Source organism: Oryctolagus cuniculus, chromosome 15, assembly GCF_051225735.1.
Source record: "Oryctolagus cuniculus isolate XC-2025 breed Fujian yellow rabbit chromosome 15, ASM5122573v1, whole genome shotgun sequence".
Lineage (NCBI taxonomy): Eukaryota > Metazoa > Chordata > Mammalia > Lagomorpha > Leporidae > Oryctolagus > Oryctolagus cuniculus.
This window is the reverse complement of record NC_142881.1, coordinates 13,322,501-13,347,297: the sequence shown is the minus strand read 5'-3', so window position 1 is coordinate 13,347,297 and position 24,797 is coordinate 13,322,501. Positions and strand designations below refer to the sequence as shown.

Sequence of the window (24,797 nt, the reverse complement as noted above, 5' to 3'; positions counted from 1 at the left end):
CCGCCGCCGAGGGTCTTTCCTGGCAGGATGCTGGCGTGGGGAGCCAGAGCCAGCAGCAGAAGCCAGGCACACCAGTGTGGGGCAGGCTCCGTAACCACCAGGCCACAGGCGAGCTCGCTCCAGGAACATCCAAGATCCTCAGACACTAGGAGGAGCATCACACTGACCCTCAGAACGTTTTCCGAGAGAAGCAGCACCTGCTATCTTAGACTTTTTACTGCCCTGTGACCTAAGCTGATCATTTAAAAATAAATCAATAAAAGATAATACCATTAGCAAAGCCTTCAGGTCCTGTGCCAAGAGATAAGGTCTGAGGCAGAGTGGTCTTCCCGGCCGTGCTTACCTGATGGGGTTGGGAGGCGGAGGGGGGAGTGGCGGTGGAGGAGGAGGGGGTGGAGGTACTGAATTCTCAGACTGGTTCACGCGTTTCTGGAGTTCGTCCACTGCAAGGAAAGCAAGCATTCAGAAGAAAGCGGAAATAAGCAAGTAGGCCTCTTTGACACATGTAACAAAATATATAACCTCTCTCAAAATCAAGTGCTTTTTATTAAGGCAAAGTTAGAAACCTCAGTAGGAACTGCAAAACTTTTCACATTTTTTATTATCTGGCCTATCACTAATGCAAGAAGGGCCATTCGAGCAAAATGTTGCCTTCATTTTGCTGAATACACAACTTTCATAAAGAAAAAACTCAGGGCCAGGTGCTGTGGCGTAGCGGGTGAAGACACAGCCTGCATATGGGATGCCAGTTCGAGTCCTGGCTGCTCCAATTCTGATCCAGCTCTCTGCTGTGGCCTGGGAAAGCAGTAGAAGATGGCCCAAGTCCTTGGGTCCCTGCACCCACATGGGAGACTGAGAAGAAGCTCCTGGCTTCTGATTGGCTCAGTTCCAGTCATTGCGGCCATCTGGGGAGTAAACCAGCAGATGAAAGATATCTCTCTCTCTCTCTCTCTCTCTCTAACTCTGTCTTTCAAATAAATAAATAACTTTTAAAAAAGAAAAAAGAAAAATCTCAGCCAATGCCTGAAAGGTAGAAGATAGGACTGAGCAGGCTGAAGAAACATCTGTTAACAAGGAGTGTACTACTCAAACGCAGAGACTGCTAAGGCTTGCCGCTAGAAGTGCAGTGGCCGAGAACTGATTTCAAAGATGCCCTTGAGCTGCAAATCTGAATGGCTGCACGTCTCTCCTCTGCTTCCTCGTCCTCCAACACTGAAAATTCCAGAGTCCTGCTTTGTAACCAGACTCCGACACCCGGATGTCTGTAACTCAGAGACTTCCTGGTCTTGTGAAGAGCTTCTGGAAATACAAATCGCTCACTCGATTCATTCAAGCCATGCACGAATCCGGTTTCCTGAGCAGCAGCCATGGGAAAGGGCCTGTGCAGGCACGGCGCTGCTGGAGCCCGTGCCCAACTCCCGGGGACTCGGTGCAAAGTGCTCTCCCAGGTGCTGATGCCGACGACAGGGGCTCCTGTGCAAGTACTGTGGCAGTCTACACCCGCAGGCAACTTGCCTGCTCACTATCCAGGACTAGGGCACTCTGAGGGTCTGTCCATTTCCTGCCCCTGCCCCTGCCAACAGGCCGCACTCCCTAACAAGAACCCTCCAGTCATTTCATATGCGATGTCTGTCAAAGGCACAGTGCGCTCGCTGCCCTTTGCATTTTTCAGGTAGGGCTGGGCATAAAACACAGCGCTGAATCTCAAGTGTCTCAGGCTTCCACCTCTTCAGTTCACCATCAAGACGGCCTCGGCTACAGGCTACTAAAAAGAACGGCGATTTTTAAAAAATAAACTGTATCCAAGTTCCACTGTGGGTTACAAAGCACTGAATTTTTTTTTAAAGGAAAAAAAGTCTATATGGTTCTTCTGTACATATTTCAAAACTCTAATGTAAAATTAACCAGAACGACTTGAAGTGAGCACTGCAGCTGTTATAAAGGGAACGAACCAGCCCCCTACAATTACCCAGCTCCCAGCAGAGCCCTGGACCCAGGCCCGCACAGGAATCCGACTCACCTTCCTGCTAAGCCTTCCACAGCGAAACGAGCAAGTCCTTAAGAACCCCCAGGCGCTTTACAAGTTTTCCCATTTAATACACGTATTGTTACCCGTTTCCCGGTGAGACGTGAGACGTGATATAGAAAGTATTATTTCATGTGTGGAATTAGATACCCAAGATGAAGGTAGTACAAAAAAGGTTAACTCTTTTCCTCAAAAGTGAACAAAATCCAGCGAGTAGGTAGTGAATGCTCCCCCCGAGGGCGGGCCAGCGGCATCTTTGTGCCTGATCCTGCACGTGAGACTCGCAGAGGCTCTGCAGCTCACTGAATGGCCAGAGTGAGGAACCGAGGGCTCGGCTCGCATCGCCGCGCCTTCCCTCACACTCAGGGATCGGCCAGGACTGGCTAGTTGCTGCAGCGGGCGGGCAAGCTCCCAGGCCAGCGACCACGCACGGCGGCCCACGCAGCCCACGCCGCGCTCCTACCGGAATGCTTCAAGTTCCTGGCCTTCTCCTCCGAGCTCTGGTACTTCAGTTCCAGCTCCTTCTTGTCTTCCTCCAGGAGTTCCAGCTGCTGCTTGAGGCTGTGGATCTCTTTGTGCAGGGCTTCGTTTTCCAGCCGCTCCTCTAAGTCTTTGACCTGTAAGTTACAAGCAAACTCTCGTGGGGTGATGGGTTTTCCTCTTCAAAGAAAAGAAAGGGGAAAAATAAATTGTTTTTAACTTTACAACAAAGATTCTACTCTGTCCTGAATGCCACATATATTCTGGGTATAGGTAAGACTTAAAATCATTATCAGCTCTTTAACTTAAACTTACTATAGGGGCTGGTGCTGTGGTTCAGTGGGTTAACACCCTGGCCTGAAGCACCGGCATCCCATATAGGCGCCGGTTCTAGTCCTGGCTGCTCCACTTCTGATCCAGCTCTCTGCTACGGCCTGGGAAAGCAGTAGAAGATGACCCCAGTCCTTGGGCCCCTGTACCCACGTGCGAGAGCCGGATGAGGCTCCTGGCTCGGTGCAGCTCTGGCTGTTGTGGCCAATGAGGGAGTGAACCACTGGATGGAAGACCTCTCTCTCTCTGTGTAACTCTGATTTTCAAATAAATAAATAAATCTTTAAAATAAATGAATAAATAAATACCAGCCACTTTAACTTTTAAACATGGGTTCCCAAAAGTAAAATACCTAAAACTTCATTGAAAAAAGATTAACGCTTTTGTATTCATTTTCAAGAGAAAAATTCAGGTGGTATTTAAATCTCTGAAAGTCCCAATTTGGAAGCAAGCATCAAAGCCTCCAATGAAGCAAAGATCTCTGGTCCAACGGCACCAACTTTGGGAATCTGCTTTAAAAAGCCCTCAGACAAGCCTGCGAATAAACACACTATGGTCTTCTTTGTGACGGTGAAAGCTGGGATATGCTGAATGTGCACAGCACTGCTGATCTAATAAACTATGGTATGTTCATTAATAAAATGCCACACAAGCATTTCAAAATCACATACTTGCTATATACTGCCATGAGAAGATGTTACCATTATAAAATGGTGCTAAGGTATTATTTCATTTGAACAAGCAATATATACAAAATACATACACATAAAATATATTTCTGTATAAAATTTAGGTATGTATTGAAATGTGGGATTCTTGGGTAATCTTAACTTTTTCCAACATTTAAAAAATTTTTCTTAAAAGGAACATATGCTATTTTTTAAAAAAGATTTATTTATTTATTTGAAAGTCAGAGTTACACATAGAGAGGAGAGGCAGAGAGTGAGAGAGAGAGAGAGAGAGAGAGAGAGGTCTTCCATCTGGTGGTTCACTTTTCAATTGGCCGCAATGGCCAGAGCTGCGTCAATCTGAAGCCAGGAGCTTCTGGGTCTCCCATGCGGGTGCAGGGGCCCAAGGGCTAGGGCCATCTTCTATTGCCTTCCCAGGCCACAGCAAAGAGCTGGATCAGAAGTGGAGCAGCGGAGTCTAGAACCGACGCCCACATGGGATGCCCACACTTCAGGCCAGGGTGTTAACCTGCTGCGCCACAGTGCTGGCCCATAATATATGCTATTTTTTAGGACTGCAAAAACAATGCAGTTGTGTTTTACAAATTGCTTACTTGGCAAGGAAAACTTACAGACAGGTAAGAAATACTGCAAGCCCCTTGCATGAAAGATTTTCCAGAATAAGGGGACAGCAGAAGTCGTAGAAGTAGTGACTGCTATGATTCCATTCGTAAGTTGTATTCCGTCTTCAGTACCCCCCTCGACAAGGTGTCCATGCCACTTTAGTCCTGTTCCCCAGAACACTGAGTGGGCTCTAGGTCTGTGTTACTTACTGAAGGAGTTAACTGCAAATGCCTGGACTTTTTAGAGCAAAAAATTAAATTCTAGAATAAATGTGGCAGGGGAGGACATTCTCTTTCCCTCTTTTAATGTGAAAAGGTAATTCCTACCTACAGGGACAAGAAAAGAGAGAGGAAGGGAGGGAGAGGGACAGAAGGGGATGGAGGGGGGGAATTCTCCCCTCCTTCCCTGGGCCAGTGCTCTCTCCCGGGGCCAGTGCTGGTGTCCCCACCCACCCACCCACCCAGAGCCACTCCTCCCATGCGCCAGCATTTCCAGCTGAGGACAGAAGGAATCAGCTCACCACCACATTCTTAAAAACTTCAGAATCAAATATTACTATCGCTCAAAGAGACTGACAGGTGATCACAAACAGTAGCTAACAGCCGTTTCTTCACGGCTTGTTGCAAGCAGTATTTTATTTGTTGTTTTATTTCTTTGATGGAGATGGGGGGAGAGAGGGAGAGACAGAGCTCCAATCTGCTAGTTCACTCCCCAAGTGCCTGCAATGGCCAGGGTGAGGCCAGGAACTCAATCCAGATCCCCCCACCCCGACCCGGGGTGGCAGGAACCCAATTACTTGAGCCATCACCACTACCTCTGGCGGCTTGCACTGTCGGAAGCTGGAGGTGGGAACCCCACCCAGGCACTCTGATGTGGGATGCGGGCATCTTAACTGCTGCCCACCGCTGATGCAATTTTCCCTAAGTGGCTTCTTTAATTTCAGCCTTTATTCCACCCCCGCCTCCTCCTCCCTGCCCAGCGCCATGACTGCACAGCACACAGGCAGCCGTGTCCGCTGAAACAGCTCCACTGAGACACACGGCAGCACCCACTCAGGAAGTCTCTAAACACATACATTTGTCCAAGTTTACAAAATCAGACGTGCTCTCTAAACAGTTCCTACTGATGTGGGCCTTTCTTCTCCTCCCTCTCTGAATAAAACCTGTGCCCTCCCATCGAGCACTGTTACCCCAACACACCCTCCTGATGTGTGCAGTCTCTAAAAAACACAATTTCTCCTAAAGTCAGATTCCCACAGCAGGCATTACCCGATCTGCTTGTGTACCAGATCGCTTTCTCTCGCTTCTTCTGACCCTTTGGACGATTTGCAGATGACTAGGGAGCCTACAACGGTGTGCTCTAAGTTTTACTTGGACAATAAATTACATTCACATGGTAGTTATTGTTTCCTAAAAATCGATGGAAGAATCTAGTGGCTAGGGCAAACTACCCAGCCACAAGTGACTGGATGGGCTCCTCTCCTTTTAAGTGTGAGTGTGAATGTGTGTGTGTGAATGTGTGTATGTGTGTGTGACTGTGAATGTGAGTGTAGTGTGTGTATGAGTGTGAATGTGAGTGTGTGTTATGTGTGTGTGCGTATGTCTGAGTGTGTGTTGTGTGTATGTTGTGTGTGTGCATGTGTGTGTTGTATGTTGTGTGTGTGCATGTGTGTGTGTTGTGTGTATGATGTGTGTGTGTATGTGTGTGTACACCTAAGAGTCCAGAAGACAATCTCTTACCTTCTGCTGATGCTGAATTCGCTCTTCTTCAAGGAGCTGGGTGAGTTTTGCATTCTCGTCTAAAGCTTTCAGAAGCTGCTGGTCAGGGCCGGAGCTCTGCAGCAGAAGGTGGCTTTGTCTCTTGAGCTTGTTTTGTTCAATGAACATCTGCAAGAGTTCATTAAAGTGTACATATCAATCAATGCCACCTATCTTCATCAACTGCAACTTAAGCAACAGCAAAACGGCTGTAGCTTTTATTCGAAAGCTAAAAGCCAGCCCTGAATTATATAACAATTTTAAAGGTAGTAACTGCTGGGGCAGGCATGTGGCCCAGTGGTTAGTTAAGATGGTGCTTGGAGTGTGCCCCTTTCCTGTAACACCATCAGCCCACTGGCCAAGAGCAAGCTGACCAGGGCAGTGAGTCCAGGGATGCAGCAAGGCAGGGGTCCACCCTGTGGCACAGCGGGTTAGGCCACAGCCTGCGATGCCGGCATCCCACGGGGGAGCTGGTTCCTGCCCTGGCTGCTCCACTTCTGATCCAGCTCCCTGCTAATGGCCTGGGAAAGCAGCAAAAGACAGCCCAAGCGCTTCGGCTTCTGGCACCCATGTGGGAGACAGAGGTGGAGCTTCAGGCTCCCAGATTGAGGCCATTTGGGGAGCAAACCAGCAGATGGAAGTTCTCCCTCTCTCTCTGTAATGCTGTCTTTAAAAAAACAAAGGGGAGGGAGGCAGCGCTGTGGTGGATGCAGCGAGCAAGGCCGCTCCCTGCTCCGCTGGCTGCACCGCCGGCGTCCCTTAGGTGCACCGGCTGCTCCACTTCCAACCCAGCGGCCGGGAAAGCAGCAGACAGCCCAAGTACTAGGGCCCTGCATCCATGTGGGAGCCCTGGATGAAGCTCCTGGCTCCTGTCTGGCCCAGCCCTAGTCAATTCAGCCATTTGGGGAGTGAACACTGGATGGAGGTCTCGGTCTCGGTCTCTCTCTCTCTCTCTCTCTCTCTAATTCTGCCTTTCAAATAAATAAATCTTTTTTTTAAAAAAATGGAATAGAGCAAAACGGCAGTGTGGGGGCTCTAGGACTCATTCTAAACTGCTTTTCTGGGTTTTGGTCTCTCTCAGGAAAAAGGACCCTGGAAACCTGTCTACCTATACTTCAGCTTTGCTATTTTGGAGAGGAAAGAGTGCAGGCGCACGGCTTCAAGTCTTGGGGATGTCAGCAACGAGGATTTCTTTCGTCAGCACCCCCTTTCCACCCATCACTGAGGCTGACGGCCCCAGCGGGTGAACAGCAAAGTGAATCAGCCACACACGCGCGTGTAAGCGAATCAGCCACACACGCGCGTGTAAGTACAATCGTGCTGCTTCCTTCTATCTCCTCTGCCACTGCCTGGCCTTCACGTTTTGCCTTGATCTGCTTTGCTTTCTAGCATCAATGTGTAAACACACGGAAAACTCAATGTCTTCAGGTAATCTGCAGGCCTGGTCACCATCAGCCAACCTGCTTGCTTCGGCAGTGGGGGCGGCGTGCTAAACCTCTCCTCCCCAACTCGCTCCACTACTTATTCAGTTGCATTATTTAGGCTCCTGCAGCTTTTCTGGAGGACGGTGATGCACTTCAATTCTTTTTTCTTTCTTCCAAGTAGTAGGGGAATAGTATTTACTCACCTTCCATCAAACTCTGAATAAAATGAATCATAGTATTTCCAGTCAGATGTACTTGGACTGAACCTTTTGCAGAGTTCATTGCTAGCACAGCTACAAGCACAGAAAGAGCCCGGAAAAACCCATAATCTGATGTTCAAATGCTACCCCCGGAGTGCTACACTTTGTCCTCCTTCTACCCCTGGATCCCCACCAGGACTGCTTTGATGTTTCCTTAACTCCCTTTCTTTAACTCCCAGCATGCACACAGACTCAAAATACAGACCCCGGAGGGAGACCTCACTGCAGATCGGCTCCATACCATGACTGCAGCCGAGGGGTGACTTCTCAGTCCCCTGGAAACAGGCCCCAGGGTGGTGAAACGCCCAAGGACTGGGTGTCAACAAAGCAAGTGAACAAGAGGGGCTGCACGTTCATCTCTAAAGTGAGAAGACAGTCATGGCACTGGCAGAAGGCTGGGACACGGGAGGCACGACGTGGCAGTGGTCCACAGCGAGGGAAAGCATCCCTCGCCCAGCGAGCTCCCTGCACCACGGCTGGGGAGAAAGGCCGATACCAGGATACCACCACCTGAGCCAGCCGTGGAGAGGTGTCCCGGCCTCCTGAGCGGACAGCCTATGCTTAGTCCACCACGAGCTACGGGTAGCTCTTAACACAATCTCTTTCCCCTATACAGCATTTTGTAGTTTACCAAATTTTTTTTTTAAATTACGCCATTTGGCTCAGTTCATACTGTCACTCATTCTACACATGATGAAAGGGAAGCCCCAGGAGGCAGAAGGACTGCTCTGAGGTCACAGAACTAGTAACTGATCCCGGGACACCAAGTATCAAGTAAACTTGATACCATTCCACAGCTGCCTAAGCAAGCTGATCCTTAATTCAATGCTAAGTTTGCATTCAACCTCAAAAAAAAAAAAAAAAAAAAAAGCGTTACTATGTCACCCACGAGCACCTTGGAAAACACAGACATCAAGTGGGGTCTCTCCACGGCACCCACCTCTTGTGCAAACGACTCTGCTTTCTTCCGGAGGTCTTTCTCCAGCTCCAGGCTGACCTGCATCTCCTCGTACTCTTCCACTGCTAACATGGACACTGCGGACGACAGGAGGAGAAAGCAGACAACGTGAGACAACCGGCCGGGGGCAGGCAGGGAAAGCGGGGTTGTATGGTTAACGTACAAACTGAGGAAACTTCTGTGGTGAGTGGCTTGGTAACAGCAATCAAAAACCCACAATGACTCATGCCTTTAGACTCAAGGATCCCACTCCTAGGAATGCAGATCTTAAAAGACTCAGTTATGCGCATCCACAGAGCTCCGGATGCAGAGTGCTCTGGGCGTCACTGCTAAAACAAGTGGCAGAGTCCAGCCCGACATGGAAGATCAGTGAACTGAGTTACAAGAAATATTCTCTGCCATCGAAACTACACAGGAGAAGCAGAGTGACTGAAAGACATTCATTATGCTTAAAAAATAAATGTTATAAAAATGAATGCAACGTGAATTCGTTTTTGCTTTCTGTTTAAACTCAGATAAAACATATTAGCAAGCATTTCACAGAACAGGACCCACACAGAAGGCTGAGTGACACAGGGGAAGATGCTAATCACTAGGAAGCAGGAAAACATCTTTCTACACCACACCCCCCAGAGAGGAGATCCGTAAACACGGAGAGATGTGGCCACAGGAAGGCTGCAGAGGACAGAGGACCTCTGGAACACATCACACCAATAGGAATGGAACCCAATACACTTACTCACAAATAATCTGGTGTTACATTGTGAAATCAAAGATAAAAGCTTACATTCCATACAGAGCTTGGAATGTGTAGCACAACTTTCATAGCAGTATGAACAAGCAGCAAAAAAGACTGTAAACAATTTAAATGTTCACCAAGAGGACACTGGAGAAACAAATGCTGGCGCTGACTACTAACAGAATATTATGCAGAGGCGAAAATAAACATCCCCTAGCCGTGGCTGGTCTGTTCAGTGCCACACAGATGTCTCTCAGAGACACAAAAAGATGCAAGTTATATGCAGAGTGATTCTGTTTAAATAAAGTGCAAAAACATGCAGGATTAAGCAATGTGCTTATTTGGCAGAACTATAAAGAAAGGAAATATAAAAATTCAAGACAGAGGTCTGAGTACCCAGGGATGTCGTGGCCTTGTAAGCTCTCGGTAGGGACACATTTTTGTTTACTGGTGCTCTCTTTGTCTGCCATATACGCCAGAGGTATACTTAACCAACAAAGTAGTGTAGATGTAGCTTTCTTTAAGATTGGAACTACAGACACTACAATGTTAATAGTGTTTGTCTCTAGATTGCGATCCCAAATGAATCTAAATTTCCCACCAGCAAACCTGTATTTTTAAGCCATCTCCATGGTTACAAAGGAGTGGAACTGTCTCAGGTCCATTCAGGCCCCAAGAGTCAGAGCTTCACTCTCAAGAATTGCTCTAAGATAGACAGAAGCCTTCCAAAGACAGGACAGAGGGCACGGCACAGCCGTCAGAAGTGGTGCGTGGCACGGGGGTCTGCGCGCCATCCAGGGGGGCTTTGCGGAGGTGCTGCGGTGCGCAACTGAGGCACACTCACGCTGCCTTCCGCCTCGGGGCAGGCTCTCCGAGTGGTCCCTCCGCCCGGCCTGTCAGCCCTAACTGACTAAGGACTGGTTTGCTGGGTAATGACATAGAATTTCAGACTCTGCTCCCTGCAAGTCTCCTGCCTCCTCAGACCAAAGACGGAGCGACTTACTCAAGTCAGCAACCTAAGTGCTGGTTTGTGGTGTGAATTATAGGTCCCTGAGAGCTAAATGACTGTCCAACCTATTTAAGGGAGAAATTTCATGGAGCAAACAAGGACGGCTCCGACTCTCTGAAGTTGCGGGCTCTAACTCACTCTCTCTTCTGCGTCCCGCACACTGGGATGAAAAGCCAATTTTACATGTCCTGGCCTTCTGCCTTGGCTTCTGCGGGGCCAGCTGTGTGTTTGGTCACATAAACGCTGTCCCACACTAGACGGGCAGCTCTGCAGGCAAGACCACGGGGTCGGCCTCCCTGGAATCCTGTCTCCAGCACAGCGCAGCGAGACTGGAAACTTCTATGCCGCTTCCTTCTGCAAATCCACGAAGACTGAAGGAAGGCTGCAACCCAATGCTCCCCCACGCTGAACTACAAGGTCATTTCGTTTCCAAAAACACAATCACGAAGGCTGAGACCTACTACCAAGGCCAGGTCTGATCTCCCGTTAGTATTCATTAGTATTAGCATCGGCTGTAGCTTCTGAACACACAGTGGGGCCGAGGGGACGGGGAAAACAAAAAGCAACCGGCCAGGAGGGCTTCTGCAGACTGCACTTTGCATCACTCCCTGGTCCTAGCTGGGGACCATGAGCGACTCCCGGGAGACCTGATGCTGTGATGAACGAGGATGACGCGGTCACTGTCGGCCACACCCCCACAGGGGAGGTCACACTGTCATCTACTGGGCTGCTCTGGAAGCAGCCACTGGGCATGGCCCCTCATGCCCATGAGGTCTGACCTCAAGTGATGCATTTGCAAGACCTCAGCTCCCTGGCTGCATGGCTGCTAGCCAGCTCACAGCCAGCCCTCAGAGCGAGTACACAACTGCTGTACCAGTCACCCCCCTCCCCGCCCCGTCCCATGCTCCACATCTTCTCATTGGAAATGTCGTAAATACACAACATGTGTATTGTGTATTTAGGCAGATATGTATATGCTGTATAGTTATGTATATTGATGTAGATAACGAATCTCTTCTCGAACTGGAGTGACTAAATAACCTATCCAGTATATGAATGCTAAGGGGTAGCCAAGAAACAGCCGTGGTCCTAGGACGTACCCAGAACAGCAGCAGCATTAGGCGTGAGGTTTCAGAGCAGGTGGCTTCCAGGTTCCTCCAGGGGAATCACTTTTCACCGTCCCCACACTCTAAGGGGAGTGGTGAGACAGCAGGAAAGAGAAAGACTCGTTGCTAGGAAAACACAGCCCCGGAGAAGGCTGTGGCTGTGGAAAGCCATGGGCACAGGTGGAAAGTGACACCCAGAATACATCAACCAACCACACGTGTATTTGAGAAAGGAGACTGGAAAGACATACCTCTGTTGCATTTTTCTAAAACTTTCCTCTGTTCAAGAACTTCGGAATGTAAAACAGCCTTCTCTTGTTTAACTTTATTTACCTAAAAATGTGAGATTTCGAGGGAAGAAAAGACCCAAAATTGTAAAGCAGAACATATGGCGATGTGTGATACTCAGAGTGCTGTTCAACTTTCGACATGAAGTTACAATCTAAAGCAGAGACTGGCTAAGGCTTTTTATTAAAGCGTTTCTTTAAAGCTTCAAAGGTTGCTATTTAAGTTGATGTACACTTGGCCCGGAATATGTCTCCAGACTCCAGTTACCGCTGGTGTTGGTCCCTAAACATGCAGTACTCTAGCCAGCTGATGTAAAAGGCTTCATATATATTTTTTTAAAGATGTATTTACTTATTTGAAAGGCAGAATGACAAAGAAAGAGATCTTCCATCTGCTGTCCAAGCCCTAAATGGCTGCAACAGCCTGGACTAGTCCACGCTGAAGTCAGGAGCCTAAGATTACACCCAGGTTTCCCACTGCACTGCTCTGCCAGGTGGATTAGCAGGAAGCTGGATGGGAAGTGGAGCAGCCAGGACTTGAACCTACGCTCGCATACCGGACGCTGGGGCTGCATGCTGTGGCTTAACAGGCTGTGCAGCAGCACCGACCCTAAGCTTCATATTTTTAATGCAAAAATCCAATGAGACATCACCCAGAAAATACGTGAATACTCAATTTTGGATTCATTTTTAAACTTTGGTGACTTTTGACTTAAGTATAATGTGGGGAGCAACTCGGACTAGACTAAGTTACTGGAATTAAGACTTATTCTATGCATCTGCTCTCCCACAATATGGCGCTGGGAGAGGAGGAAACAACTTTTACACAGCTGTCTCCAGTTCGACCAGTAACCTGCAGGAGCTGATCCTGCTCCTGATTGGAGGCGAGCAGCGTACTCGGCATGTGGGTAGCAGAGTTGGGATTGGCGGAAGAGGACTATAAAGGAGGAGAGAGACAACATGCACCAGGAACATCTAAGGGGAACATCCGGATAACATCTGAGCAGCCGCCAAGAGAGCCGGCCGGCGGTGTGCCACTCCCCCGCGGAAGTGGAGAAAGTGGCAGGGGCACCGCCCTTCCACAGAGGTGGAGGGACGGCAGCCAACCTGGGAAGAACCAGCAGCAAACCCGGGAAGGGCCGAGCAGACAAAAGAACAGTCCAGGGTCCTGTGTCGTTCCTCCGCGAAGAGGGGGAGCGACAGTATAACACACATGAACTTTTAACATCAAAAAAACATTCACATTTGATGATATTTGGCTTAAACAAATATGAAAAATTCTCCCCCAAAAGTTTATAGTTCTGAAGTAGCTGACATCAACAGAAGACAATATCACAAAGCAGCTTTTTAAAAAATGTAAAGCTATACCTATCAAGGTGGGTAAATCTCAGATACATTGTGTTGAATTCAAAAAGCAGATCTGCTTACATCAATTAAGAACACTCAAAATACTGCGTGCTGCAGGAAACGTGTGAACACCAAGTTCAGAGCAGCGGCTGTTCAGGGACACTGGGCAGGGAGTGGGAAGAACATAGCTGGGAAGTGGCGCACACCAAGGTCGCCCCCATGGCGCTCACGCTCCATGCATTACGGTACGCAGGAGGGACGTGGGCACCTGTTATTTTGTCTTTGTACCTTTCCGGATGTCTGAACTAGTCATAATAAAACAGATTTCTACACCACCTTCCAGCAACACCACTCAGTGGAAGGGGAGAGCAGCAGCAATAAAGACCCAGGACGGAGGAGCACAGCCAGCCAGGATGTTCTTAGCCCTCTCCTAGGGCTATACTCAGGAAACACGCTCGGGGAACGGTGACAAAGCGTTCCGAACCTATCGACACTCCCAGAGTCTCTTAGTATCAGCCTTGTTGGTGTGTTTGGTTTAAATTAATAAGAGGCATACACTGTGTGATAATAGTTAGGTCCAGGACATCACCATCCATCTTCCCACCATCACAGCACTTCGCCACAGTAAGTCAATGTGTCAGGAGCTGGGAGGCTGGTGGGTACTTCCCCCAGCCTCTTCTTCAGCCACATAGGGGAGCAGAGGTCACAAATGTGGCTGCCCACAGGCGCTGTGGCACACCTGCTGGGAACTGCTAAAAATCACTGAGTCAAGTTAAATTAAGATTCTGAAGGCTGAGCCTCAAGGCATTATGGCACAGTGGTTTGTGTCTGGGATGCCCACATCCCATATCAGAGTGCCTGGGATAGAGTCCAGCCTCCACTCCCAATCCAGCTTCCTGCTAATGCACATCCTGGGGAGGCTGTAGGCGAAGGCTCAAGCACTTGGGTTCCTGTCCCTTACATGGGAGACCCAGACAGAGCTCCTGGGTCCTTGCTTCTGCCTGGTCAAGCTCTGCTGTTGTGGACATTTGGAGAGTAAACCAGCAGATGGTTGGTTGGTTGGTTGGTTGGATGGATGGATGAATGGATGGATGGGTGGGTGGGTGGGTGGGTGGAAGGAAGGAAGGAAGGAAGGAAGAAAATCTCTTTCTCTGTCACTGTGCAATTAAAACAAATAAAACTTTTGAAAAAGGGGGATTGTATATTCCTATTCTTAACACGGATTCAAAGAAAAAATTCTCCCAATACCTATGCAATTCATTCTACCTCCTGTCATAAATGTCTGCTGGAAGCAGAGAGAGAGACAGCCCTTCCCACCAAGCCCACCATCTCTGGAGAAGCACATTCCCGTCTCCATTCCTCTCCCGCATCAATAAAGGACAGGACCCGAGACAGGGACTCCCATTCTCACAAACTTCCTCACACAGTAAGAACTGGGGAAGACCTGACAACACTTCAGTGCTACTTTAGTGCTTCATTTAATAAGCTGGGCCGTGGGCACGTGAATGTTCGTCATCTTATTTTCTACAGCTTTTGGTCAGAGTGAAATGGGGGAGGGTTGGAACTGGAATGTGATGCTCACACCAGATACAGAACTTGCGGGGCTGGAGTTGTTGCAGCAGGTCAAGCCACTGTATGCACCACCAGCATCCCATATGGGGGGGGGGGGGAATTCAAGTCCCAGCTGCTCCACTCCTGATCTGGCTCCCTGCTAATACACCTGGGAAAGTATCTGGACCCCTGCCACCCACATGGGAGACCCAGATGGAGTTCCAGCTCCTGGCTTGGGCCCGGCCCACACTCAGCGCCCCTGCAGTCATTTGGGGAGTGAGCGAGCAGATGGAAGATCGCTCCGTCTCTCCTCCTCTTCTCAAGTCTGCCTTCCAAATAAATAAATGATAAGTAAATAAAAATTGAAGTCCTAACTTAGTCCCAAACACCTGAAATCATGGCAGGCTTTTACCTTTCAGGCCTAAGACACTTACTTCTTCTATCACTTCCACGAGTTTGCTCTTGAGATTCTCCAGCTCAATGGCCAGTATCTTCTTTTCCTCCTGAACAGATACAATCTGATCTCGAAGTTCTGCATTTTTAAAGGAAAAAAAAACACACCCAGAAGTTATTTTTAAAAGAAAAACTCAGCCTGGTCCACCAGATTCAAAGTGCCAGTCCACCTGCAGCTTATGGTCAGGGTCATTTAACACTAAAAAGAAGACGAGGACAAGCGTTCGCTGTTTCAGCCAAGAGTGCACGTGGGCCACCCACACCCCAGCTGGAGCACCAGGGTTCAAGTCCCGGCTCCACTTCTAATCCAGCTTCCTGCGAATGCACACCCTGTAGGCAGCAGGGAAGGCTCAAGAACTCGGGCTCTGACATCCATGTTGGAGACCTGAATGGAGCTCTGGGCTCCTGGCTTTGGTATGTCAAGCTCCAGCTATCGCTGGCATTTCAGGAGTGAACCAGAGGATGGAGGCATTCCTTCTCTCTCACATGAAACAAAAATAAATAACTCCTTAAAAAAAACTGAAAAGAAAATGAAGACCCAAAGGGTAACGGGAATCTCAGGTGTGTGCCTCACCACACCTGCCCCGATAAAGCCATGGCTAGCAGTAATTTTCTATCAGGTGACCTCACCATGTCAAATGCACCAGATCAAGTTTTCCTGACAATCTGTCACGTCCAGATTCCACTGGCATTTCAAAGCAAAAATTTTAGGCTCTCAGCAAAACAAATTAAGGCATTATACTAATTTCTTTTTTACTTCTTAATGGCCATGGGCCCTTGTCACAATATAATACCAACAACGAGATGACTACTGACTTGGAGATTTTGATGTGAAGGAAAAAATCCTGACATGCTGCCAATGTATAGGCCCTCGATTGATTTGAACCAACTCAGAATGTAACCACTTGGGGGCCAGCACTGCGGTGTGGCAGGTAAAGCCGCTGCCTGGCACCGACGTCCCATAGGGGCACGGGTTTGTGTCCAGGCTACTCTACTTCCACTCCGGCTCCCTGCTAATGGCCTGGGAAAAGCAGCGGAGGATGACCCAAGTGTTTGGGCCCCTGCCACCCATGTGGGAGACCTGGATGAAGCTCCTGGCTTCTGCCTGGACCAGCCCTGGCCACTGTTGCCACTTGGGGAGTGAAGCAAAGATCTCTTTCTTTCAAGATAAATAAATACATCTTAACAAAAAATCTTGTAGGTGTTTTGTTTCTAAATTTATTTTTTATTTTTTATTATTGGGATTTAATGAAAAACTTGTCACTACAATGAAAATATCAGCAAATCTAAGAGTAAAAGCTTTCTTTGTTAAAGTTATCCAACCGAATGTTTAAAAATCTACAAGGATTAGCATAGATTTCTTAAACAAATGCCACAGGCCTACTGTTCTGCCACTTGGTTCTTCACTGCTTTTCATTTTTCGACCTAATTTTTTACATGAACTCAGCATGCAGAAGTTCTCAGGGATTCGTCCACAACCACCTTCTCCATTGGCTGGCTAAGGCCCCAGAAGCGTAGGAGACTACAGGAGACCTAAGGGAGGGAGAGCAGTGTCCTTCTTCTCCCTCGCCACCAACACAAAATCGACCACGTCTTAGGCTGAGGGGTGGCAGAGCTGGTGAGGATGGGGCCTCCAACACACCTCCAGTCTGCCCACCAAACTAATGAGCATTGCTTTTGACAGTACTAAGTCAAAATGCTCCAACAGTTACTGAGCCAAACACTTTTCCACATTTTTAATATACACACGTAAGCACATGGGCACTTCAAAAGGTCATGGAAATTAGAATTAAAAGAGAGGTTGACTTTGGTGCAAAAAAGAAAATTTTGAAATCCATGCACAGTATTTTCATAATATGCGTTTTCGGTGAAGTTTCTGAAGACCCCGTGTGTGTATGAATAAAGTTCAGCTGCAGCTGACAGATGCGCGTGATCTCGCCTCCCTGCACTTGCTGCTGGCCAGCACAGTTGTCTAATGGTGCATACTGCACGGAACTCAACACCTGCGCCACACGGCAAGCTCTCGGAGGGCAGACAGCGAGACAGAGGGGAGAGATCTTCCCCAAGCCAAAAGGTCTTATTGGCCACATAAATGCTTATCCATTCTCCTTCATTTAACAATAGTACATTAACACATAGTCCACATTCTTGAGGTGACACAATAACTGGCTGTATCTGGAGACACAGCATTTTTTTTTGACAGGCAGAGTGTACAGAGAGAGAGAGAGAGAGAAAGGTCTTCCTTTTTCCGTTGGTTCACCCCCCAATGGCTGCTGCAGCCGGCGCACTGCGCTGATCCAAAGCCAGGAGCCAGGTGCTTCCCCGCACTGCGCTGATCCAAAGCCAGGAGCCAGGTGCTTCCCCTGGTCTCCCATGCGGATGCCGGGCCCAAGCACTTGGGCCATCCTCCACTGCACTCCTAGGCCACAGCAGAGAGCTGGCCTGGAAGAGGAGCAACCGGGACAGAATCCGGCGCCCCGACCAGGGCTAGAACCCGGTGTGCCGGTGCCACAGGTGGAGGATTAGCCTACTGAGCGCGGCACCGGCCAACACAGCACTTTCAAAAGCGCCTCATTCCAAACAAGCAACTCACACAGCACATGTTATAGCCTATCATGATTCTCAACCAAGCTAACCCCTGGACAATGACACCAGAATTTTGAGGGGTGGGATCTTAGCATCAGTGTTCATACAAAGTCCCACGCAGTCCTGACATGTGGTCCCAGCTGAGCAGCACTGTTCCGATACAAGTCAAAATTAGGCTCAATAATTAAACCCAGAGTCCCACCTTTGATTTGCTTCTGACACTGAATGGAGACGCACGTCTCGGGGGCGGCCTCTGTGTCCGTGGAGAAATCATCGTCGTCGGTGTTGATTTCCTCTGTTATTACATCCGGCCCCAGCTTGGCCATGTATAACATGCTGATTCGTTTCAGTGTTTTATTTTCTTTATTTAGCTAAAATAAAATGTAAAAACAGTCATCTTAACAGTAGTCAAATGAGTGTCTTGGATTTTTAAACAACAGACAAATTAAGTGCATTTTTGTCTTACATATCCGTCAACATTCACAGCAGGATGTAACAATTAGCAGATTCATTAAGTAAGGTTTTCGTCACGCATTTTAATATTGAATTTATTACTTTAAGATCTGAGGCCTAGATTACAACCAGCAGCTAGTGCAAAGGACAGTTACACATGACAGGGCACATAAGGAATTAAGAAAGAAGGCTGGCGTAGCTTCAACCGAATCTCAAGTGCCGTATGGTCACAGACCGCCCTCATCAAGACAAGGGGTGTGCGCTGCTGCGCCATGGGTCCTTTCAGCCCCTGCTGGCTCGGGCCCCCTCTCTTTTGGACACTGCCACTCTTCTCGTGGTTCTGCCTGATTCCCCTGGGAAGGGGCACACTTTCCCAGAGCACATTCCCATTCCTCTGACCACCACTCATCTGTCCAGGGATCAGGCACATGACCAATCAGAACCTTTCTAGAAATGCCTAGGCTATAAGCCAGAGAGGAGTTGCTTTCCCTGTGTCCGCGGTGCCAGGAGCTGCTGGCAGCCACACTCTTCCTGAGTCAAGGAAGAGAGGAAGGGGATCTGCAGGAAAGCCAGAAACAGAACCGTGTTCCAGAGAGGCAGGAAAACAGCAAAGAAGAAAGGGCTGCCCGCAGGGCTCTCGTCCCTGGTCCCGGTCCATTCCCCAACTGCTCCTGGCTCCTGGGTTCTGGGGGATTGATTCTTCAATATTCCTCTGATCCCCACGTTTTTTCCTTTCTTGCTTAAGCTAGTTCAAGATGTATTTCTGCTACCTGTATGTAGAGTCCCAGTGATGCACAAGAAAGCTCAAGACAAGTTTCTATTATCTCTAAAAAAAAAAAAAAAAAAAAAGAGTTCTGGCCAGTACCGTGGCTCACTAGGCTAATCCTCCACCTGCAGTGCCGGCACCCCGGCTTCTAGTCCCAGTTGGGGCGCTGGATTCTGTCCCGGTTGCTCCTCTTCCAGTCCAGCTCTCTGCTGTGGCCTGGGAGTGCAGTGGAGGATGGCCCAGGTGCTTGGGCCCTGTACCTGCATGGGAGACCAGGAGGAAGCACCTGGCTCCTGGCTTCGGATTGGCGCAGCGCAACAGCCGCCAACAGCCACTTGGGGGGTGAACCAAGGGAAAAAGGAAGACTTTTCTCTCTCTCTCTCTCTCTCTCTCTAACTCTGTCAAAAAAAAAAAAAGAGTTCTAATTGATAGTGGGAAAATAAGAATGCTAATTTACTGATGCATTTGTTACTCCCTGACGCAGAAATGAGTCGTTTTTTAGGTTTACTCATTTGACTTATCATCGTTCCTTAGCTAATGTTCATGTACATAAAAATATTAATACAAATCACACTCGGGCTAAACCTGGTCCAATGTCTACTAAAAGGAAAACACGGTTTTGTTTATGTTTTCTCTTTCCCAGACCAAAAATTAAATAAATAAAAACAGGTCTCCTGATTGAGCGCATCTGAATGCAATTTCTGAGGCTGGGCCTAAGCAAATGTAACTCATGGGGCAGCACCTGCCCTTCCTTACTTAAAGCTCACGCCAGCAGATGTTTAGGACGGCACATGTCTGCCCTCGGCCCTTCACTCAGAACTGTAATTAGGGCTCCTGGGGCTCTCACGGGGCAAGCGCAGCCCGCTTCAACCTGGGAGGTCTGAATCCTACCCTGGTAGTACAGAACCCGAACGGATTCCAAGTAGCGTGGCCGGGAGCACAAAAGCTTGCCCTGACCTCTTAGGGGAATCAGGAGGAATTTCTGCGAGATGGCTACGGGCACGCCCAGGGATTTCTCCTGGAAGGCTGGAGAGCGCCGTCCCCGCCTGGTCTACAGCTCCAGTGGACCAGGGAAAGAGATGAGGCCCATCGTTTCCAAACCCCTCCTCCTCAAGGTGGAAAAGCCAGCCGAGCACTGCAGTGCGCTCTGTGAACCACGAATGCTACCCCAGAGGCCCGAGGACCTTTCACGTCAATTCTCAAACCAGGCCACCTTTTCTGAAAGTTAGGGGGAAAACACCGACTTAAGAAAAAACTCGAGGCCTAAGTTGTAATTTTGCCTCCTGATATTTAGGCTCATGGGGCCTGGAGTTGTGGCACAGCGTGGTAAGACACTGCCACCTGCGGTGCTGGTATCCTATATGGAAGCTCGGGTTCGACTCCTGGCTGCTCTACCTCCAGTCCAGCTCCCTACTAACACAACTGGGAAAGCAGCAGATGGTGGCCCACGTACTTGGGCCCATGCACCCGCATGGGAGGTCCAGATGGAGTCCCAGCATCCTGGATTCTGCCTACTCCAGCCTGACCACTGTGGCCAGTTGCAGGGTACGACAGGAAACGGAAGATCTCTTTCTCTCTGTCACTCTGCCTTTCAAAAAAAAAAAAAAAAAAACTTTTTAAAAAATTTAAGCTAATTGTTCTCAACTCTACATCATAATCTCTGGAGAGCTTTTTTTTAGATTTATTAATTTATTTGGAAGGCAGAGCTACAGAGAGAGGGAGATATATAGAGATATCTTTTATACACTGGTTCACTCCCCAAATGGCTGCAATGGCCAGAGCTGGGCAGGTCTGAGACTAGGAACCAGGAGCTTTTCTTCAGGTCTCCCACGTGGGTTCAGGGTCCCGAAGACTTGGGCCATCTTCCACTGCTTTCCCAGGCACATTTAGCAGGGAGCTGGATCAGAAGTGCAGCAGCCAGGACTTGAACAGGCGCCCACGTGGGATGCTGGGCGCTTGTCCAGCACAGTGCCTCGCCAGAGCTGCCCAGGTGATCCCACGGAGCGTCCAGGCCGAGAATCACTGATGTGGGCAAGGCAATCCCTCACTACACAAGCCAGCTCTGCAGCCAGATTCTGTCTCCAGCTCGTGATTGATACGGCAACTAACACACAGCAAGACCTCGGGTAGTGCCAGCCATTCACAGCAGGGAAAGAAGTCTGGCTTTGGAAATCATCTATCAGATAGTTTTCTTCAACCAAGGTATTCATCTAGGCATTTTCTTCTTCCTCCAGAAATGCTCACGAAAATAGTAATTTGTGCTTTGGTGCTTAATAGAAGGGTATTTCAAAAAGTTTCTAGAGAAATAGGATTAAAAGTTATAGCTTATTTCAGGGGCCAGCATTGTGGCTTGGCAGGTTAAGCCATCGCCTGCAAGGCCAGCATCCCATTTGGGCTGCTCCACTTCTGACCCAGCTCCCTGCTAATGAATGGCCTGATGACAGCAGCAGAAGGCGGCTCAGATTCTTGGGCCCCTGCTCCCACACAGGAGACCTGGAGGAAGCTCCTGGCTCCCAGCCATTACGGCCATCTGGGGAGTGAACCAGAGCATAGAAGATCTCTCTCTCTCTCTCTCTCTCTCTGATTTCCAAATAAATAAATAAATCTTCTTAAAAAAAAACTTATTTGGGGGCAACAAATTTGGAAATCCCCATCTTTTTTCATAATACATACTTCCATGAACTTTTTAAAAAAGACTTATTTATTTGAAAGGTAGAAGGACAGAGAGAAAGGGAGAGAGAGAAAAAGATCTTTCATCCCCAAATGGCCACAACAGCCAAGGCTGGGTCAGGCTGAAGCCAGGAACCCAAAACTCCGTCCGGGTCTCCTGTGTAGATGGCAGGGGTCCAAGTACTTGGGCCATCTTCCTCTGCTTTCCCAGGGGCATTAGCAGGAAACTGGGTCAGAAGTGGAACAGGTGCTCATATGGGTGTTGTTTAACCCACTGCTCCACAATGCCTGCCCCTCCGTGAGCTTTTTGAAGACCTGTCATGTGTTACTTCCCAGCCTACCATCACAGTCCTGCCCTCAGGAGCGCTTAAAGTCTCTTTCAAAGAAGGCACCAAAATCCCCCTACTGACTGCGTTTCAAAAAGTTATAGGCTCAAGAACAACCTCAGCTGGGAAGTTGCCTAGAAGTCTTCCCTGAAACACTATTTTCATATTTTGTTTAGGTTTTTTTTTCTGTTTATTTATCTTAAAGATTTGAAAGGCAGAGAGACAGAGATAGAGAGAGACCTCTCCCATCAGCTGGTTCACTCCCTAAATTCCAACAACAGCTGGGGCTGAGCCAGGCTAAAACAAGGAGCCGAGAACTCAATCTGGGTCTCCCACATAAGCAGAAGCCCTGTCGGCTACCTCCCAGGGTGAGCATTAAAAGGAAGCTGGGTTGGAAGCGAATAAGCCAGTACACAAAGCACACACCTCGACACAGGATGCGGGCATCCCAGGTGACGGCTTAACCACTGCACCGAATACCTGCTCCTGTTTCCATATTTTGAGAAAAGACATCTGACATCTGACATTTTTGAGAATTCAGTACTCAAAAAACGTTAGCTAAGCAATTTCACTGCAGCTACTCATCAAGTTACAGGTTCCAGGCACATTATATGTTGTTCCAGGTCACAAGGCAAAAACAAGTGTTTGATAACCGTCCAGTGACAGGACCTACCGCCATTCACATCTGGGCAGAATTGAATGACTGTTTAAAGGTGCAAAACCAGCAAGTTAAACAGCTCTGGATCATGCAACTTAAATCCTGGCCCACTCTTACCAGTTTCTCCTACACATTTTAGCAAAGTAACCACACCTATTTGTAAAAAAATTATGAAGTTTCATAAGAATTAAATATTCCACTTGCCTTTTATTTGATGGCAAAGATTTGGGAAAATAATATTCAGAGAAACTTTGCTGCTCAGCAAATGGAGCTACTTTGAAAAATGACAACTGATTCCTAACTCAGAATGTGATACTGCCACTTACTGATCACACATACCATGCAGCCTCCGGATTCCACACGCAAAGCTGGAGTACCATTTACAGCCCAAGAGCACATCTGTGTATCTGCGCTGTTTAACTGAACTGGTGTTTTTGAGAGGGAGTGGGGATTGTTTTTGATTCCAGGCCCTGTGAGGTCGTTTTGTAGCCTAAGTACAGCCTATACGTGCATTTTCAAAAACACTTTTTAAAGAACAGTACACAGGTGGTGTAAGTTAAGGGTCCTGTAGTTAAGATTAACTTGGAAAAATGACCTTAGGTATTAGGTAAGACGTGGTGAGTGACAACCAGGGCTGAATGCAGCAGCCAGCTGGCCACCGCTCAACACACAGCCTCCAGGGCCACATCCCTGAAGCTGGAGGGTTTGGGGTATTCCTAATAAGCCAGCCCTGGTCCACCCTGACATTTAACACAAGACAAGTGGTCACCTGTTAAGTCAAACCAGAGGGAGGACAAAGTAAGTTTTTGAAGCAGGCCATGTATGGACCAACAATTAAAGTGCACCACAAAGAAACAAAAGTCCACACCGTCTCTGTTCCCAGCACTAAGTCTAGTGCATCCTGTCACTTAAGCTGAGACAGCACAGTTCAGGGAGCAGAGCCAAGTCAATTAGTGCCACACATGCCCACAAGGACAGAATCAGAAATAAAGCCTGCAGATACTGCCCCAAACCACTGCTTTACAGAAACTCTGCCCACGGGGAGGGGCCCTCACTGCCCTGGCTTTGGAAGTGCTATGGTGACAGGAACACTTGGTAGTCACAAGAGAAGATGCAGACACCATCTGCAGACACTGGAAGACTCAGGGCAGCCATCAGGCTCCATGTGCATGTGTCCTCTGTCTGCTCCACGGAAGAAATAAATGAAAAAGAATTTGCACAGTATTATTGGCGAGTGAACTCTAGTGACGTGCAGCAGAGTAAAAAGGAGGTGCCAGTGCCCAGTTATCGCTGGTCTTCACAGCAGTGGCCATACTGCTCTGTGTTCCTCAGACAAGTAACAGGACAGAAGTTACACTCACAGATTTACATTCTTAGGTGCGACTGAGTATCTTACAAATTCTAATACCATGCTGTTATACAAACAATTCAGCAAATTCCGCTGGTAAGCACAATGCTAATGCATACGAATTAAACAGATTTATTTATTCACTTATGTATTGGCAGTAGGATTTCAGCCACATCCAAAGAAATACTTTGGAAGTGGGCGATGGGTAGGAGGGAAAAAGAAGCCCAACTAGCATTACTAATGAAATTTGGTTGAAAATTGCTGTCATCCTTTTTCTGATGAAGTGGTTCACATGCATTTTAGCTAACCCAAAATACATAAGACAGAGATGAAAACATTCTTTAATAATAATGTGCTTCTGATGAGACAGAATATAGAAAATTACACACTTGGTAAATTCATCAGCTAGAAGCAATCAGTGGGGCACCAGGGGTCACCTTTCGCACGCCCTCACTTTGCTATCACAAATAAGCACCTGAAATGTAGGGCTTCAGCTGACTTTCTCATCTGATTCAGATGTGAAACACTCATTGCTCTTCCATGTCACACCAGGTTAGTTTTACACTGGGTTAGCATTTTAACTAAATGCACAGACATTCAGCCGGTCCAGTTCAAAGACGTGGCTGGGGCTACTTTTCCCAAGCAAAACACACAGATGCTCAAACACACACAAAGGCTTCCTTTACAATCAAAATAACCCTTGCATTAAGGCAGATAATTGCATAATCATAATTCCACGATTCTGAAACCATACAACACTCTCCTTGCTGTCGGAGTAGAGAACTGATTAGAGAACCAGAAATGTAACCACGGACAAAAGTCACTTTTCAGAAGCACAGTTGAAATACAAAACAAAGCTCAGATAAGGATTCTTCATCATCGTCTCACCTTGGTTGCCAAAGCTTCGGCGCTTTCTCGACAAGTCTTCTCTATTTCAAGATGGTTCTGCATGAAATTAACTTCCTCTATAA

The 24,797-nt window shown here is 48.1% G+C and overlaps 1 protein-coding gene across 10 annotated transcripts in view; it reads right to left on the bottom strand.

The window, feature by feature from the left end:
- The window catches only part of SHTN1 (shootin 1), a 162,149-nt gene that overhangs the window by 40,279 nt on the left and 97,073 nt on the right, over positions 1–24,797 (bottom strand). For 7 of the 10 annotated variants that reach the window (XR_007911130.3, XR_011382204.2, XM_017348610.4 and 4 more), the window contains 8 exons: positions 24,715–24,797; positions 17,808–17,976; positions 15,001–15,098; positions 11,633–11,714; positions 8,510–8,604; positions 5,868–6,014; positions 2,490–2,643; positions 344–443 (listed from right to left, as the gene is read on the bottom strand). The exon at positions 24,715–24,797 is cut by the window's right edge and continues 12 nt beyond it. Coding sequence is in view for 8 of the 10 variants with exons in the window: in XM_017348610.4 (XP_017204099.1) it covers positions 344–443; positions 2,490–2,643; positions 5,868–6,014; positions 8,510–8,604; positions 11,633–11,714; positions 15,001–15,098; positions 17,808–17,976; positions 24,715–24,797 (928 nt within the window). In the remaining 2 variants the exon portion in view is untranslated. The remainder of the gene's footprint in view (positions 1–343; positions 444–2,489; positions 2,644–5,867; positions 6,015–8,509; positions 8,605–11,632; positions 11,715–15,000; positions 15,099–17,807; positions 17,977–24,714) is intronic. The other 3 variants (XM_051824206.3, XM_051824204.3, XM_070057163.2) reach the window with 1 other exon arrangement.